The following is a 13,434-nucleotide window of genomic DNA, read 5'->3' as shown; positions in this document are numbered from 1 at the left end:
CTGAAAAGAGAATCAAGAAAATAATCCCATCTGAAAAAGTTATCAAAAAATAAAATACTTAGGAATAAATTTATTCAAGGAGGTGAAAAATTCTACATTTAAAACTGTAAAATGTTGATGAAATAATTGGAAGAAGAAAAATAAATGGAGAGATATTCCATGTTCATAAATTGGAAAAACTAATATTGTTAAAATGTCCATACTGCCCAGAGATCTACACACTCAACACAACCTCTATTAAAATACAAATGATATTCTTCACAAAAATAGAAAAAACAATCCTAAGATTTGTCTGGAACCACAAAAGACACCAAATAGCTAAAGCAATCTTGAGCAAAAAGAATAAAGCTGTAGGCCTTATACTACCTGACTTCAAAATAAGCTATAAAGCTATAATAACCAAAGCAGCATGGTACTGACATTAAAAAGAGTCACATGGACAAATGAAGCAGAATAGAGAGGCCAGAAATATATTCACGCACCAACTGATTTTTGACAAAGGCACCAAGAACACACAATGGGGAAAGGTAAATGGTGTCAGGAAAACTGGATATTCACATGCAGAAAAATGAAATTAGACCCTTATCTCATATCACGTATAAAAATCAACTCAAAATGGATTAAAGACTGAAATGTAAAACCTGAAACTATAAAACTACTAGAAGAAAAGAGGGAAAAAGCTCCATGACATTGGTCTGGGCAGTGATTTATTTTGGATATGACCCCAAAAGCACAGGCAACAAAAGCAAAAATAGACAAATGGGTTTATAGCAAACAAAAGCTTCTGCATAGAAAGGAAGCAATCAATTGAGTGAACAGACAGCCTACAGAATGGGAGAAAATATTTGCAAAATATATGTCTGTTAAAGGGTAATACTCAAAATATGTAAGGAATGCAAACAACTTAATAGCAAGAAAATGAATATAGCAGTCCCCCCTTATCTGTGGTTTTGCTTTATGTGGTTTGTTACCTGTGGTCAGCCACAGTCTGAAAATATTAAATGGAAACATTCAGAAATAATCAATTCATAATTTTTAAGTCGTGTGCCATTCTGAGAAGTGTTATGTAATCTTGCACTGTCTGGCTTCATCTGCCCAGCATATGAATCATCTGTTTTTCCAGCATAACCATATTATATATATGCTACCTACCCTTTAGTCACTTAGCAGCCATCTCTGTTGTCAAAATTTTAAAAGTAGTATAAATAGGGTTCTGTACTATCTACTGATTCAAAAATCCACTGGGGATCTTGAAAAATATCCTCTGTGGATAAGGGGGAAGCTACTGTAATCCAATTTAAAAATGGGCAAAGGATATGAATAGACATTTCTCCACAAGATATATACAAATCTTCAACAGACATATGAAAAAAAATGCTCAACATCCCTAATCATCAGGGAAGTGCAAATTAAAATCACAGTGAGATACCACCTCACACCTGTTAAAATGACTATTATCAAAAAGATGAAAGATAAGCATTAGTGAGGATGTGGAAAAATTAGCACATTTTTGGTGGGGATGTTAATTAGTATAGCCACTACGAAAAACAATGTGGAGCTTCCCTAAAAAACTACAAACAGAAATACTGTATGACCTAGCAGTCCCACCACTGGGTATAGATGTAAAGAAAATAAAATCAGGATGTCAAAGAGATATCTACATTCCTATGTTTACTGCAACATTATTTACAATCACTAAAATATGGAATTAAGCTAAGTGCCCATCAATAAATGAATGGATAAAGAAAATGTGTTATATACTCACAATAGAATACTATTCAACTTTAAAAAGGAAGGAAATCCTGTCATTTGTAACAACATGGATGAATTTAGAGGACACTATGCTAAGTGAAATAAACTAAGTATGAAAAGACAAGTACTGCACAATCTCACTCCTGTGGAATCTAAAACAAGAAAAGCTCTTATAGAAGTAGTAGAATGGTGATTACAAGGAGCTGGGATGGTTGCTGGGAACAGGTTGGGGGATGGTCAAAAGACAAAATTTCCCTAAGGAGGAATAATTCAAGAGATCTATTGTACAACATGGGGATAGAGGTAACAGTACCTTGTATTCTTGAAAAAACTAAAAGCGTAAAGTATTCTCACCACAAAAATGGTAACTGTGAGGTAATGTGTTATGGTTATTAGCTAGATTTAGTCATTTCACAATGTTATTTACTTCAAAACAATATGGTATAAGCAGTAAATGTGTATAATTTAATGTCAATTTAGAAAATTGTTTAAAGAGCAACTTATTTTAAGGAGAAAAAATCAACATACGTAAAGACCCTTATTTCCTCTGAGCTAAAAATGCAATTAAGTTAATGGGTAGGAGTAATATCACTCCTTAATTGCATAGAACTGAAATCTAAAGAGCCTGGAAGAGAGTTTCAGTGGAAAACAACAGGAGGATCAAAAAGGGTTAGGAGAACAGCACGATATTTTCTTTCTAGAAGAAATCTGAGCAGGAGTGCAGAATTCATGTGGTGAGTATTCTTCAGTGACTCCCTACCTCCCCATTATCTGACCTTGCAGCAAAATCCCTTGTGGAGCTTTAAAAATATATAGACCAAGGCCTGCTGATCCCCAAACGCCATTTTCACCCATTGGAAAAGCCTCTCTGTATTTTAAAAGCTCATAGGTAATTTTAATACACAACCAAGGTTCAGAAGCAGTTGCCTATAGAATGAAACCCAAACTCTCAGCCAGGAAAATTCTGTCTTCTCTAGGGCAGGATCCTGTCAGCCATCTTAGTCCTCCAATAGGCACAGTGCTTGACACTTAATAGACTCTAAATAAATGATAGTTAAATTAATACATCAATGGGCTGGGTGGATGAATAGACTTTAATTAGGAGCCCTGAGGCATTAAAGATAATTTGAATATCCTGAAATGAGGGTAAGAAAGGGAAGGGAGCCCAAGGGGGAGACCAGAGGCAGGAAGCAGGAAAAGTGGATGCCAAAGAAAATTCTACCCAATTTGCAGTTTTTCTTAGAGCTATGACAGGATTTATAATCTCCTTTAAGGACAAGGGGGAGAATGGGGTATAGGGTTTTTTTTGCTCATATATGCACATTTGGCAGCCCCTTCAATGAGGAGTTTACACTATGTTCTCATAATCCTGTAAAGCTACAGGACATTATTTTTCAAGGCTCAAAGACACTATTAAATCTCGTGGATCTCAGGCCTGAAGAGGGCAGACTTTCCGTGATTTACTTGAGCTGGAGTAGGATGTTGACCCTGTCTATCCATTTAAGTTTTCACCCATTTCTTGTCTTAGGTTTGGGCAGGTTGCAGGTTTCCTTTTAATAACGTCATTGTGACTTATAAAACACTCTTATTGGAAATTCCTGTTTTTTGTACACGGGACATGAAAGAGGCGTGTTTCCCTTAGCTGGCAGACAAGAAGTTGTCATATTTCCTTGAAAACATTATTAACCAAGTCCCCACCCATAGGTGGGTCCCTGGTGATTATTTCTTTTGGAGGAAAGGAGGGGGAACAAAACAGGGTAAGAGGGAGGAAACCCACGAAATGAAAATCTGACTCTCCCCTGGAAATGTGGGTGGATAAATGAGGCCTCGCTTTTGGAAAACTAGTATTACAGGAAAGTCCATTCCTTTGCTCAGGGTACTATTACTCACTCATTTCACCACTGCGGACTCCTGCATGTGGGTATTAGATTCAACAAGGTGAAGAGGACCCACTAATGTGTATTTAAAATTCATCCTCTGTTCTCAAAATAGAAACCCAATTTTTCTGAGCTCCAGATGAAGAGGTTAATTCATATGATTTCCAAGGTTTCTTCCAGCTCTCTGGCTCAGCTGGACTCCAGGCTTTCTCTCATTTATTATACCCGCTGGTAAAATGTTTGTCTCATGAAAATGTTTGAGAAGCTCATCAAAATTTCGGACCTTCTCCCCTGAAGAACGCCCATACACACATTTATGTACACTCCAGGGCGGTTCATGAGCCCCTCTGAAACTACTTTTATAACCCATACCGGCTGGGCGCGGTGGCTTGCGTCTGTAATCCCAGCACTTTGGGAGGCCCAGGCAGGTGGATTACCTGAGGTCAGGAGTTCAAGACCAGCCTGAGCAACATGGTGAAACCCCATTTCAACTAAAAATACAAAAATTAGCCAGGCGTGGTGGTGCGTGCCTGTAAGCCCAGCTACTCAGGAGGCTTGAGGCAGAAGAATCACTGGAAGCTGAGGCTGCAGTGAGCTGAGATCATGCCACTGCACTGAAGGCTGGGCAACAGAGCAAGACTCTGTCTCAAAAAAACAAAACAAAACAAAAACCTCATACCTTCCTAATCTGCTCAAAAACTCCCCATACATTCTTAAAATGTGCTGGCTGCTATTCAAAGCTTCCCAGACTATGTATACTAACCCATCCTTCTAAAAGTGGCTCCCAAAATTCGTTCATTTAGCTTACATGTATTGAGCATTTACCCCTTATAAAACATTAAAATCACATTTTATGTATATGTGTATATGTTTATGCAGTATGCAAATATAAAGCATACAACATACAGCATATATTAGGAACAGAAAGGCAACAAAGATATATACTTTGTTAAGGTATACATAAGTTATTATATAAAGACTTACCATTGAGGAAAGATTTTTTTTTTTTTTTTTTTTGAGACGGAGTCTTGCTCTGTCGCAGGGGCTGGAGTACAGTGGCCGGATCTCAGCTCACTGCAAGCTCCGCCTCCCGGGTTTACGCCGTTCTCCTGCCTCAGCCTCCCAAGTAGCTGGGACTACAGGCGCGCCCGGCTAGTTTTTTGTATTTTTTTAGTAGAGACGGGGTTTCACCGTGTTAGCCAGGATGGTCTCGATCTCCTGACCTCGTGATCCGCCCGTCTTGGCCTCCCAAAGTGCTGGGATTACAGGCTTGAGCCAGCGCGCCCGGCCTTCTAGAAGGAAAGATTTTAAGACAGGTAAATAAATAATGATAAATTAAAAGGTGGGCCGGGTGTGTTTCCTCACGCCTGTGATCCCAGCACTTTGGGAGGCCGAGGTGGGCGGATCATTTGAGGTCAGGAGTTCGAGAGCAGCCTGGCCAACATGGTGAAAGCCTGTCTCTACTAAAAATACAAAAATTAAGCAGGTGTGGTGGCGCACGCCTCTAATCCCAGCTATTCGGGAGGCTAAGACAGGAGAATCACTTGAACCCAGGAGGCGGAAGTTGCAGTGAGCCGAGATGGTACCAGAGCACTCCAGACTGGGAGACACAGTGAGACTCCATCTCAAATAATAATAAAAAAATAATAATAATTAATTAAAAAGTGGTAACAGCTGTGGCCCACCAGCCATTTGCTCTTTATTCCTTGATTTTGTTCCACTGCTCAATTATCCTAGACATAACTCATTTTATCTAGCTTTTTAAAAGGGACGGAAGTGGGAGAGACATTGGTGTGTGAATATTGAAGCATGATGCCTGGAACTGCAACAGCCACGTTGTGACTGAGAGAAGTTTTAGCTTGTAGAAAACGCACTGAAAGTCACAGAGCAGAAAGATGAAAGGAACCAGAGTCCTTGATGGAATGATAGAGCTGCTGACTTGACCAACCAAGGAACTGGCTGCCTTCCAGGCTTCCTGTTAGAGACATAGTACATTCCTTCTTAATACATTCTGAGGTGTGTTTCCTGCTACTGGAGTTGGAAACATCCTCACTGTTACAGGTGCGGTAAGACAGGCATGAATAATGGGCTCTGGGAATCAGAGAGGGGATGGACTAGTATTAAGTCTTTAACTTTGATTTGTATATATCTATGTGTGTGTCTATATATGTGCATATATTTGCAACATATGCATACATAAATATATATGTTATGTATGTTTCTGTCTTTGCTATCTTGGGACAATATAGCATAGTAAGAAAGAGCTTAGGCTTTGGACTCATTCAGCTTCTCCTATTCCCTAACAGTGATACTGTGGGAAGGTTATTTATTTATATGAGCCTTAGCATCTTTATCTATAAATATTCCCTTCCTCATAAGGTTTCACGAGGATTAAATAAAATGATGTATAGAAAGTGTTTGGCACAGTGCCTGACACATGAGGTAACCTCAGTAGATGATACCTATTGATATTTTTTCTTTCATGCAGACAAAAAATATTTATTGAGTACCTACTGTGTGCTGGCCCCTTCCAGACATTAATTACAATCCTGAAAGAAACCTCCTGCAATATGATACCTGTTTTCATGGACCTCATAATTTAATTAATGATGACTGGAATAAAGATATAATTAAAAGTTGATATGAGTTCTATAAAACAAAGGTTTCAGTGTCATGAAATCATGTTAGACGTGAACCCGAACTTGTCTGAGGGTTAAGAAAGGCTTCACTGGGACAGTGGTTTTGAGCCTGGGGGTAGGGTGTGATGGAGAGATCATCATTCTAGAATATATGGAGGAGTAAACAAGTAGCAAAAACATGCAGTTACTTGTTCCTGGACAGTAGGATTCTTAAACTCAGGGATTATATTTAGATAATCATATACTCGTTTATTCATATTCTTTGTCCCCAGCACAGTGACCAGGCTCATCAGAGACACTCATAAGTATTTGTGGACTGAATGAAAGAACCCCTCCAACTCTCATTCTCCCTGTCAAAAAAAAAATGAGTATAAAATGTCTACTTCTAGGAGGTAACAAATATAAAGCATCTGAGCACATAGTAAGAACTCAATAATTAGTAGTCCTTATAAAAGTACTATTATCATTGCCTTAAAATTTACATACATTATCTCTGATACTACATTGTAAGCTCAAGGGTGGCAGGAAATATATCTTATTTATCTTTGAATATCTCAAGGTTCTTAGCACAGTGTCTTGCACAGAATAAATTAAATTATCTGTAAAAATTCAGAGGATAAATAAAAGTCTTATTTAGGAATTAAATTGACAGGTTAAAGAAATTGTGCAGATTGAGAAAATCAAAGCTAGGTTAACTACTCTCTGTAAGGAATACTTAGCTTCTAGAATAGAGATAAAATACAGATGGGAAAAACCTCTAAAAACTTTGTAAAAACAAACAAGAATTATGTGTGGTGAAAAATGCCCTTATAGAACAATTAATAGAGAATATCATGTACATAATTCACAACGCATTGCTTTAATGTCACCATCTAGAGACCACTCAATCTAATCAATCTCTAGCATATTTTAATTATTTGCATACCACTTACAGCCATCTGATATTTTTCTTTTTAAGTTGATTGATTAATTGATTGAGTTTCAAATTACGTATCTCCCCCCATAGAATGTAAACTCTATAGGAGCAGTGATCTTATCTGACTTGTTCCCTTTTTGTATTCATGGCACCTAGAGCTGTATCTTCTACATAGTTGGTAGACAAATAAATACATGCTGACTAAAGTAGTGCATATAAAAATAATACTACATATTGTTTATGGAAGTATGTATAAATTTGCAAAATCATAAAAGGGAATTCAAAGTATAAGCAGGAATTTTTAAGGGTGTGATGTTTTATAGGCAAAAGCTTGGGGAATAAGACTCAGTGTGGTGGTCGGAAGGAACTTTACTTATATCTGAAATGGCTTATTAAAGAAAAGACTAGAAGCAAAAGATGACAAAATAGTAACTATTTATTTTGGTGATGGGAATTTCAGTGTTATGTTATTCTTTGCACTTCTCTGTGTGTTTTCAGTTTCTCAAAACAAATTTAAAAATAGAAGGTCTGAATGGAGAAGAATAAATTAATCCCTTGTAGTTTTACAGGATCTAAAGTTCTCTGAAGTGTTGTTATATACACTTGACCATCACAATAATTTTGAGGTAGTTATTACCAGCCTTATTTTATATGAGAGGAAAATGAGACCAAGATTTATGAAGAGGCATGCCATGAGGACCAACCACGTCAAGGAAATATTTGCCTGATAACCTGACCTAGAGATGATTTCTTTTTTGAGATATAACATCAAAATCCTTCAGATACGAGAGAGCTAGATAAGAGGTGAAAAGAAATTAGCTTTGAGGCCTATAGGCAAGAGACCTGGAAGAGTTCAATATAAACTGACAAAGAACAAATGAGCAAATATTTTAATTCAAAATAGAAAATATTCTCCAAATGCTCTTAGGCAAATTGTTGCAACTTTTAAAGGCTTGCTTTTCTTACCCATAAAATACAGTGATTACCTACTTTATATAATTTTTGTGAGGATTAAATTGTTTACTTTTTGTAAAAGACAGCACAGTATCTGGCACTTAATAAATGTTCAATATTTGTGTTTTTCCTCTTGGTTTCTTATGCTCCTACATATTATGTTCAACCATTGTAAATTGCCTTTTTTGTAAGTAAAAATGATTGAATATGAGCAATTTCGTTGAGTTTCATGCAATTATTCTATAAATGTAAGGTTTGATACCACTATCAACTATCCCATCTAGAATTTACATGCAAGGGAAGGGCAGACCAAAATTTGAATAAAACAGATAATTGTTTGGGGTTTGGGCTTGAGAGTCTATTTGCAAGGATGGATGAAAGGGATTTACAAGTACGTAAGGAGAAGGACAGTCCAATTGGCAGAGATGGGTTTTCATAATCAGGGTTAGGCAATTGCAATCATGACAGCTGTTTGATAGCTTTTGGCACCAAAATATATTGACCAGCTGAGATATCATTAATGCTTAACAATTTTATCCTTATGACCATATCTTGGCCAACTAGGTTGCCTTTGACCACCAAAGGGTATAATAATATATTCCAATGTAAATGCCATGTGTGTATCTGTATAACTCATATTCATGTTGATGTGTTGCATAATATACACTAAATATAAATGCCTTTGCTTCTTTAGAATGTCATGTTAGATGGTGTGATTAAAGAAGAATAGAATTAAAATATAAACTGATTTATTTAAAACAACAGTTATTCTGGGAAATGTGTGTGCACTAAAAGTAAAAGAAACCTAATTATCAAAATAATTTTTAAAAATAAAAATTTGAATAACTAGTCTAGAAAAAGTAGTCTGGGAAAAGGCAGTTCTGTACCATATATGTGTAAAAATTAATACAGGCAGGAGAGAGGTGATTGAGAGACTTAAACAGAAGGCTGCTTACAGATCAGAAGAAACCCTTGGGCCAGTGTCATAATTGATTGATATTCCAGAAATGAAGATATTCCAGAAATGCTTCAAGTTAGGTAATCTCCTGACAGTACCTTTGAATTATGAGATGAAACAAATAAGGGAAAAATATAAGAACATTTTTCAGAATGCTTCATATACTAAAATTTAATGCATTAAAATATCCAGAATATTTTCAGAACCTGTAATTTTGTCATTTGCTGAATAAAATTTATAGTACAAAGTTGTATTAAATAGCAAAAAACAGTCATTCAAACATAGAAACCTTACTACCTAACTCAAAATGCATGTGAGTAAATAATTTCGCCTGAAGATTGAATTCTTGGGGGTTACTTTCATTATCATCTCTGGATTGATCTTTAAACCTGGTAGTGGTCATGTATTTTTCCTTCCTCATAATATAGGTACTTGTTTGGCTACCAGTGATTGTTCCTCTTCCCTATATAAACTACTAAAAGTAACATCACTGTTCCTTCTTCAAAGTCAGACACCTGACATTAAGTACTTTATATGAGGAGTATTGTTAAAAAGGAGGCAACCAAGCAAATTACTCCTGACATCTGTGGAAAGACTTAATCATCTGATAGAAGTCAAGTAAAACACTGCTTGGATTGCAAAAGTAACTACAAGTATGAGAATCTTTCCTACAAATACTTTACCTACCCTTCCTTCCTTCCTTCCTTCCTTCCTTCCTTCCTTCCTTCCTTCCTTCCTTCCTTCCTTCTCTTCCTTCTACCTTCCTTCCTTCCTTCCTCCCTCTCTATCTTGCTTGTTTGCTTGCTGGTGATTTGACACACTATTAAAGAAGCCCATTTTTATGGTCTCACTTATTTCTTTTCCTTCTTTAGATGGAGGGCTTTTACCCAAACTTGGAGAAAATACATCACGGAATATTAGTAGTGGAAAGGATTTTAGCAATCATCTAGGTTGGGTCCCTCATTTATAGATGAAAATCTTTAGATGGAGAAAGGTTTTACAACTTAACATTCTATGGCCAGTTAGTGGCAGAACTGAGACAAGGTCCCAAACATGTACCAATAACTAGACTAATATCATTTCCTCTATCGTTCTATCTTAAAACTACTTTTCAAGTCACCTTTCCCTGAAAATGTTATGTACCCACTTAACATTTTCAGACTGAATAATCAGCATCTTTGCTGTGTGGTTTTGCTTTTCAAAGGTAATAGTGGGATAGCTCTTTAAGTCGAAACTCCTGGGATAAAGGAATCCTGGGAGCCAGCATGTAGGAAGTGTCCATCTTCATGCTCCGTCTTCACCTTGCACTGGCACTCCTCCACCAGCATCACCACCTTGATCACGGAGGAAACTTCAGTGCAGTTCAGTGGCAAGTGCATCGTGGTGAACTTGGCAGGCAAACAGTGAGAGCAGAAGGTATGGGAGTGCTGCTCAGCTCCAGGAAAATGAACAGACCCACATTTCCCAAAGCAAAGGTTGTTCTGAACAACTACTTTTTCACAGCCTTCGTGGGTTATAGTCTAAAAAGCAAACAGATTTCCATTACGTTATTTTGAATTATTTCTTTAACACACATAATGCAGAAGCTAGGGACTGTAAATCTGAGGATAATATACACTAAAAATTTCAAAGCTTTCCAATTTTGGATATAATTTGCAATATGCAAGTGATGGTATCTATAAGGGCATAGAACCACTTCAATTAAACTTTCTTTATTGAGCAAATTATTAAATAGCCTTTAGGGAATCCCTAAGTTAACATAAAAATATTTTACTCTACACTATTAGTGTCAGACTTTAAGAAATTTTGTTTAAATGGATGTGAGCAATTGAAAAATTCTAATGGTAATTATCTTACATAAGTAATGTGCCTTGCCTTTTTATTCCTCACAGCGCTTTGTGCATAGTAGACTCCCAATACATATTTGTTAAATTGATCATAGAATAGATTAGAACACTATGGGTTTAATTCTATCCTATTCTGCAAGACCTGTAGTACATTCAAGTCTATGAAGTTGTATGCAAGCAGAGTTACAATGTGTATGCCTGCAAATCATTGTGCATTACCTCACCTTTACCTCTCATAACTCCAAGCACCTAGCTTTATGTGCCTTTCAAAATATGTAAGAGTCAAACGTCTTAATTTTAATCTAATTAGCAATAGAATTCAAAAGAAGAATTTCAGAGGAAATTTGATTGCCTGATTCTTAGGAGTAATTTTCTAATTGCACATGGCCAACAGAGTAGTCATTATTATTTGGTAATTGACTTGTCATTGCTACATATCCTTGCCTTTTCAGGCAGAATACTTAACTGCCTTGCACAGTCAATTGCCCTATTCTACTGCTTGCTTAGTTGGGTAGCATTACTCGACTATAAAATTTTACTCTACCCTGCATTGTTTTTGGTTCAATATCTTCATGTTCAAGGACCTAATGCAAGTTCTCAGTTTTAATTTAACATTTGGAATGTAGGTATTGCCAGAACCAGAGGAAGTAGACAGTAGGGTGCCCCTTTGTCTTAATAGCGTGGAATTGATCATAATAACTACAAATCAGTCAACACAACATGAATCAGGAGAAATAATCTCAGGGGAGGAGAGATAATCTCACATCGATTGATTTTTTTAAAAGCTCATATGAGAAAATAAATGAAATCACTTTTTTGCTATCATAATACTAGAAATGATATGACAACTTTTGCCTGAGAACCTCAACATACTTTGAGGTTGTGGGATAGCTTTAGTAAGCCATTAAAGAAGCCCCTTATAAACCTATAAAGTAGTTAAGTACGGAATATGGGGATGAAGACCATTGTAAATGGATATGAGAGTGTTTGGGGAGGAGTCCAATGCACCCCACCTTATCAACAAATGGAGTTGACCTGCTCATCCACATATGAATAGAGTGCAGAAAGATAGCTACAGAGGAGTTCTGGTGATTACTCTAAATTCTCAGTTTCCTAACTGAGGGTACAGTCTGACTCATATCTCTGAGTAGATCACTTCCAATGCAAAAATAAATGAATAAAACAAAGCTCTGTGTCTTCAATGTGAATGATTACTGATATTGACAGATTCATCATATCATTCTTGCAGCATTTCCAGAATGCCAAGAAAAAATGGAAAGGTCAGAAGGAAACTTAACATTTGCCAAATCCTATGATGAATGCCTAAGGACCAAATCTGTAGTTAAGCTAGAGTCAGGCTCCCAACAGCCTTTTCCCTTACTCTCCATCCATCCCAGTTGTCCACTACCACCTACAAACCCTTACCTGCTCTCCCCACAGAACACATACCTGGCTGAAAGGCACTGTCCTGCAGGTCTCCCAATGTACTTCATGGCTTTTGATGGGCAAGATGACCCCCTGAGAAGCCGGACTTTTCCTGAACATGAAGTGGTGCCAGAATTTCTTGGCTTCTTCCCGAAGAGGAGATTTCTCCATTTTCATCCCGTCTATCGGCTGGATGAGGGACTGGTTCCCAGGTGGGAAGTGCTCACTATCTGAGTCCCTGGATGGACGCATTTCTCTCTCAGGCTTCTTCCAGAACCTGCCAAATCTGGACAGCATCTTCTCTCTCTGCCGCTGGCCTTCCCCTGCAGGGCTGGTGCCTACAAGGTGTGGCACTGCGACAAACAGATCTGGCTTCTCCTCAGCTTCTTCATGGTTGCTGGTGGGGAGCTCTCTTTGATTCCTTGGCAGGAGTGCAGGGGAAAGAGAATTCTGATTCTGGCGGCCATCCTGGTGCCGTGTGGCCTTTCCTAGAGGCAGGAGTACTAGCAGCTGCAATAAGAGGAGATGCATGCTGTCAGGGGCCCAAGCTTCTTTTGTAAATGATGAGGCCCAAAGGAGAGGCTCATTCTCTGCAGGACTTGGAAAAAGGAAATCGTATATATAGATACCTGCCTGGCGGGATGGGAAGGCAGGTGGTCAGTAACCAGGCAGAGTAAACACATTTATTGTTTGCTTGAAATGTGTAGTGCTAATGGCCTCCTGCCGTCACTTTGGTTTTGTGTATTTTAAAAGGCCCCAGTGAAAGCCTGGGACCCAGGGGGTAATTAGCTGAGAGTTTAGCTATGTCTGAGGCTTAAAGAGCAGTATTAGCAAAGACAACACATTCTTTGCCTAAATTTCCCATGGCTGTTGTCAGAAGAAGGACTAGAGTCAGCTCACATTTGCTGTGCATTTGCATTGGGCTGGAATAGAATAGACAAGATATGTTGCTGTGAGAGAAGTATATTGGATAAAAATTAAAGGCATACATTTAGAAAAAGCCCAGGCCTTTAGGAAGGCTACACACACACACACACACACACACACACACACACACACACACACA

The 13,434-nt window shown here is 37.7% G+C and overlaps 1 protein-coding gene across 1 annotated transcript; it reads right to left on the bottom strand.

Moving 5' to 3' along the window:
• Nucleotides 1-9,963: 9,963 nt before the first annotated feature.
• On the bottom strand, nt 9,964-12,947 carry CER1 (cerberus 1, DAN family BMP antagonist). Its single transcript, NM_001194495.3, has 2 exons — nt 12,393-12,947; nt 9,964-10,616 (listed from the first exon to the last, which is right to left on the bottom strand). Exons 1-2 carry the CDS (start codon nt 12,897-12,899, stop codon nt 10,320-10,322), a joined length of 804 nt encoding a protein of 267 aa, NP_001181424.1. The 5' UTR covers nt 12,900-12,947; the 3' UTR covers nt 9,964-10,319.
• Nucleotides 12,948-13,434: the final 487 nt, after the last annotated feature.

The sequence above is a fragment of the Macaca mulatta genome, chromosome 15, assembly GCF_049350105.2.
Source record: "Macaca mulatta isolate MMU2019108-1 chromosome 15, T2T-MMU8v2.0, whole genome shotgun sequence".
NCBI lineage: Eukaryota > Metazoa > Chordata > Mammalia > Primates > Cercopithecidae > Macaca > Macaca mulatta.
This window is presented reverse-complemented; position numbering and strand designations above follow the sequence as displayed.

Coding starts and splice junctions, on each gene's coding strand:
- CER1 (NM_001194495.3), bottom strand. CDS start 12,899: ATGCATCTCCTCTTATTGCAGCTGCTAGTACTCCTGCCTCTAGGAAAG. Junction 10,617..12,392: donor GGACAGTGCCTTTCAGCCAG/GTATGTGTTCTG, acceptor TTTGCTTTTTAG/ACTATAACCCACGAAGGCTG.